The following is a 4,352-nucleotide window of genomic DNA, read 5'->3' on the forward strand; positions in this document are numbered from 1 at the left end:
CTCTGTCTCAAAAAAAAGAAGGGTGGGAGGGGGCGTGGTCATCAGAACCGGAGAGAGGAGCAGATTGCTTGACAGTGGCTGAGATTTTTGGTAGAAGAATACAGCTAATCTAAAACCACAGGTTGGGCAGATTTAACCCAACCTTAAACTGAAGAAGAAGTGTTACTGCAGTCCATATGGGTGAGCTGACCTCCTGGTGCACAGAGCTGGGTAGAGGGTAAATCCTACCGATTGTCGAGTTCCTCAAAGCGTGTTCCTCAAAACGTGTTGGAGTTTGCATAAAGAAACTACAAGGCTGGCTGCAGTGGCTTCATGCCTGTAATCTCAGCACTTCGGGAAGTCGAGGCAGGAAGATGGCTTAAGTCCAGGAGTTCGAGAGCAATCTGGACAACATCGCGAAATCCCATCTCGACAAAAAATAAGAAAAATTAGCCAGGCGCAACTGTAGTTCCAGCTACTTGGGAGGCTGAGGCGAGAGGATTACTTGAGCCCAGGAATTTGAAGCTGCAAAGAGCTAAGATTGCACCACTGCACTTCAGCCTAGGTGACAGAGCAAGACTCTGTCTCTTAAAAAAAAAAAAAAAGAGAGAGAAGGCCGGGCACAGTGGCTCACGCCTGTAATTCCAGCGCTTTGGGAGGCTGAGGCGAGTGGATCATTAGGTCAGTAGTTTTGAGACCAGCCTGGCCAACATGGTAAAACTCCATCTCTACCAGAGATACAAAAAATTAGCTGGGCATGGTGGCACGTGCCTGTAATCCCAGCTACTCAGGAGGCTGAGGCAGGAGGATCTCCTGAACCCAGCAGGTGCAGGTTTCAGTGAGCCTGGGCTCACTGAATCATGCCATTGCACTCCAGCCTGGGCGACAGGGCAAGACTCTGTCTCAAAAAAAAAGGAAAAAGAAAAAGCTAATATATAATACAGCCCCAGACCCCCTTACCTACAATTCTGAGATCCCTTGGCTACAATCTCTGAAACTTCAACGTTTTGGATTTTGTCCCATAAATTTAGTGCAAACTCATTTGGCAGCAAAAACTGACCTGAACTAATGAGGGGCTATTTCTAGCCTTTATTTATTCTACTTAGTTAAATATTCATCCATGTTGCTGTGGAAATGTTAATGAGTTTGATGACGAGGTTGTGCCCCAGAGCCTGCCTGGGATGGCTGTGAACTGCATGGTGTATGCGCTGATTTACTGCCTAAAAATATGAAATGGGCCTGGCGCAGTGGCTCAAACCTGTTATCCAAGACTTTGGGAGGCAGAGGCGGGCGGATCACTTGAGCCCAGGAGTTCAAGATCAGCCTGACCAACATGGTGAAACCCCATCTCTACTAAAAATACAAAAATTAGCCAGGCATGGTGGCAGGCACCTGTAATCCCAGCTACTTGGGAGACTGAGGCACGAGAATCGCTTGAACCCAGGAGGCAAAGGCTGCAGTGAGCCGAGATCATGCAACTACACTCCAGCCTGGGTGACAGAAGGAGACACTGACTCAAAATAAAGATAAAAATGTGAAATGTTCCGAATCCTGAGACGCCTCTGGCCCCAAGGATTTTAGATAAGATGCCGTAGACCTGTGTAAGGTCGTCTTATTCGAGCCTCTATGTAGACGAACTCATCATTGAATGCTGGCCATGCTCGTCGTGACTGTTAATTGTCCTTTGTTTTCTTTTCCTCTTGCTTTATTTATTTATTTATTTATTATTATTATTTTTTGAGATGTAGTCTCACTTTGTCACCCAGTCCAGGCTGGAGTGCAGTGGCACGATCTTTGCTCACTGCAACTTCCGCCTCCCGGGTTCAAGCGATTCTCCCGCCTCAGCCTCCCGAGTAGATGGGATTACAGACACCCACCATCACGCCCGGCTAATTTTGTATTTTTAGTAGAGACGAAGTTTCACCATGTTGGTCAGGCTGGTCTTCAACTCCTGACCTCAGGTGATCCGCCTGCCTCCGCCTCCCAAAGTGCTGGGATTACAGGCATGAGCCACCGTGCCTAAGCCGGCCTAGTTTTTGTATTTTTAGTAGAGATGGGCTTTCACCATGTTAGCCAGGCTGGTCTCAAATGCCTGACCTCAGGTGATCTGCCTGCCTCAGCCTCCAAAAGTGCTGGCATTACAGGCATGAGCCACCGTGCCTGGTCCTGTCCTTCATTTTCCAATTAAGGAAACGGAGGCTCAGAGAGGGGAAGTGACCTGCCCAAGATCACACAGCCAGGAGAGAGGCAGGGACTGGCTTCCCATTCAGGAGTCCTAGCTCCAGAGTCCATGTCCCAAGCCTTAGCACTAACTTTTTTTTTTTTTGACATGGAGTCTTGCTCTGTCACCCAGGCTGGAGTGTAGTAGCATGATCTTGGCTCACTGCAACCTCTGCCTCCTGGGTTCAAGCGATTCTCCTGCCTCAGCCTCCTGAGTAGCTGGGACTACAGGTGCGTGCCACCACACCCAGCTAATTTTTTGTATTTTTTAGTAGAGATGGAGTTTCACCATGTTAGCCAGGATGGTCTCGATCTCTTGACCTCGTGATCCACCCGCCTTGGCCTCCTAAACTGCTGGGATTACAGGCGTGAGCCACCGTGCCCGGCCGCCTTGGCACTAACTGCTAACTCTTGTTTTCTAGAATAATATATGGATTCGAGACCATGAGGATAGCGGGTCTATACATCTGGGGACCCCAGGTCCATCCAGCGGGGGCCTGGCCTCCCAGAGTGGTGACAACTCCAGTGACCAAGGTGAGAATCTTGGGAGGTGGAAAGGAAACATGGGAGTCAGCCAGAGGATTGAAGTTAGATTGCAAGTAGGACTTGCAGAAAGGCAGAGATGGCTAGGGTGTGGAGTGGTGTCTTGGGGGAGAGTCCTAGGGCCCTCTGGTCCTCCACTCCTCACTGCCCACACACACAGCATGCCTACCCTCCCTCAGGAGATGGGCTGGACACCAGCGTGGCCTCTCCCAGTTCTGGTGGGGAAGATGAGGACTTGGACCGGGAGCGACGGCGAAACAAGAAGAGGGGGATCTTCCCCAAGCTGGCCACCAACATCATGAGAGCCTGGTTGTTCCAGCACCTCTCGGTGAGAGCCCTGCTGCCCGGCGTAGGGTGGGCATGGAGAGAGGGAGAAGAGTGGGCCACAGAGACCGAAACCCCAGAGACGCACAGAAATGGGAGACTGAGATGGTGGGAAATTTTTCGAGACTCTCTTGGAAGTGGAAAATTGTGACAGGATCCAGCAGCAGTGAGTGTCACCTGTGTGCAGGTGCTGCTCAGGACACTTAACTCACTAAGTCCTCCCCACAAACCGTCCATTAACCCACGCATCAATCACCCACCCGCCCACCATCCACCCAGCATACCCCCGGAGGGAGGGGCTACTATTATCTCCATTTAGCAGATGAGGAGGAGACTGAGGAACAGAGACATTAGGAGACTAGCCTAAGGTCACACAGCCAGAAGTGGATTCACATGCAGGCATCATACTGCTTCAACGACACAGGAGAAAAATAGAGCCAGGAAGAGGCTGAAACAGAGAGACACAGAGACCAAGTCAGAGCAAGATGGAGACAGGGAGAGGCTGAGTCACAGAGGGACAGAGACAGACAGAAACTCGGAGGCAGGGAGGGACTGAATCCCAGAGAGAGAGAGAGAGATACAGACAGAGACACACACACACAGAGATAGTGAGACAGAGAGAGAATGTGAGAGCCACAGAGAGAAATGGAGGGCCAGACATAGTGGCTCATGCCTGTAATCCCAGCACTTTAGGAAGCCAAGACAGGAGGATCGCTTGAGCCCAGGAGTTCGAGACCAGCCTGGGCAACACAGCAAGACCCCATCTCTAAAAAAAAAAAATTAGCCAGACATGACCCATCTCTAAAAAAAAAAAATTAGCCAGGCATGGTGGCGCACACCTCTGATCCCAGCTACTCAGGAGGCTGAGGCTAGAGGATCGCTTGAGCCAGGGAGGTTGAAGCTGCAGTGAGCCATGAAGGCGCCACTGCACTCCAGCCTGAATGACAGAGGGAGACATTGTTTTAAAAAAAGAGAGAGAGAAAGAAAGAAATGGATAGGGAGGGGCTGGGCGCGGTGGCTCACGCCTGTAATCCCAGCACTTTGGGAGGCCGAGGTAGGCAGATCACAAGGTCAGGAGATAGAGACCATCCTGGTTAACACGGTGAAACCCATCTCTACTAAAAATGCAAAAATGTAGCCGGGCGTGGTAGCGGGCCCCTGTAGTCCCAGTTACTTGGGAGGCTGAGGCAGGAGAATGGCCTGAACCTGGGAGGCGGAGCTTGCAGTGAGCCGAGATCGCACCACTGCACTCCATCCAGCCTGGGCCACAGAGCAAGACTCCATCT

General features: G+C 51.0%; 1 protein-coding gene across 2 annotated transcripts in view; it reads left to right on the forward strand.

The window, feature by feature from the left end:
- Positions 1 to 4,352, forward strand: part of MEIS3 (Meis homeobox 3) — a 17,450-nt gene that overhangs the window by 8,005 nt on the left and 5,093 nt on the right. For both annotated transcript variants that reach the window (XM_011926473.1, XM_011926482.1), the window contains exons 7-8: positions 2,622 to 2,733; positions 2,922 to 3,070. In XM_011926473.1, the coding sequence (XP_011781863.1) occupies positions 2,622 to 2,733; positions 2,922 to 3,070 (261 nt within the window). The remainder of the gene's footprint in view (positions 1 to 2,621; positions 2,734 to 2,921; positions 3,071 to 4,352) is intronic.

Source organism: Colobus angolensis, unplaced genomic scaffold, assembly GCF_000951035.1.
Source record: "Colobus angolensis palliatus isolate OR3802 unplaced genomic scaffold, Cang.pa_1.0 Scaffold119, whole genome shotgun sequence".
In the NCBI taxonomy this organism is placed as follows: Eukaryota; Metazoa; Chordata; class Mammalia; order Primates; family Cercopithecidae; genus Colobus; species Colobus angolensis.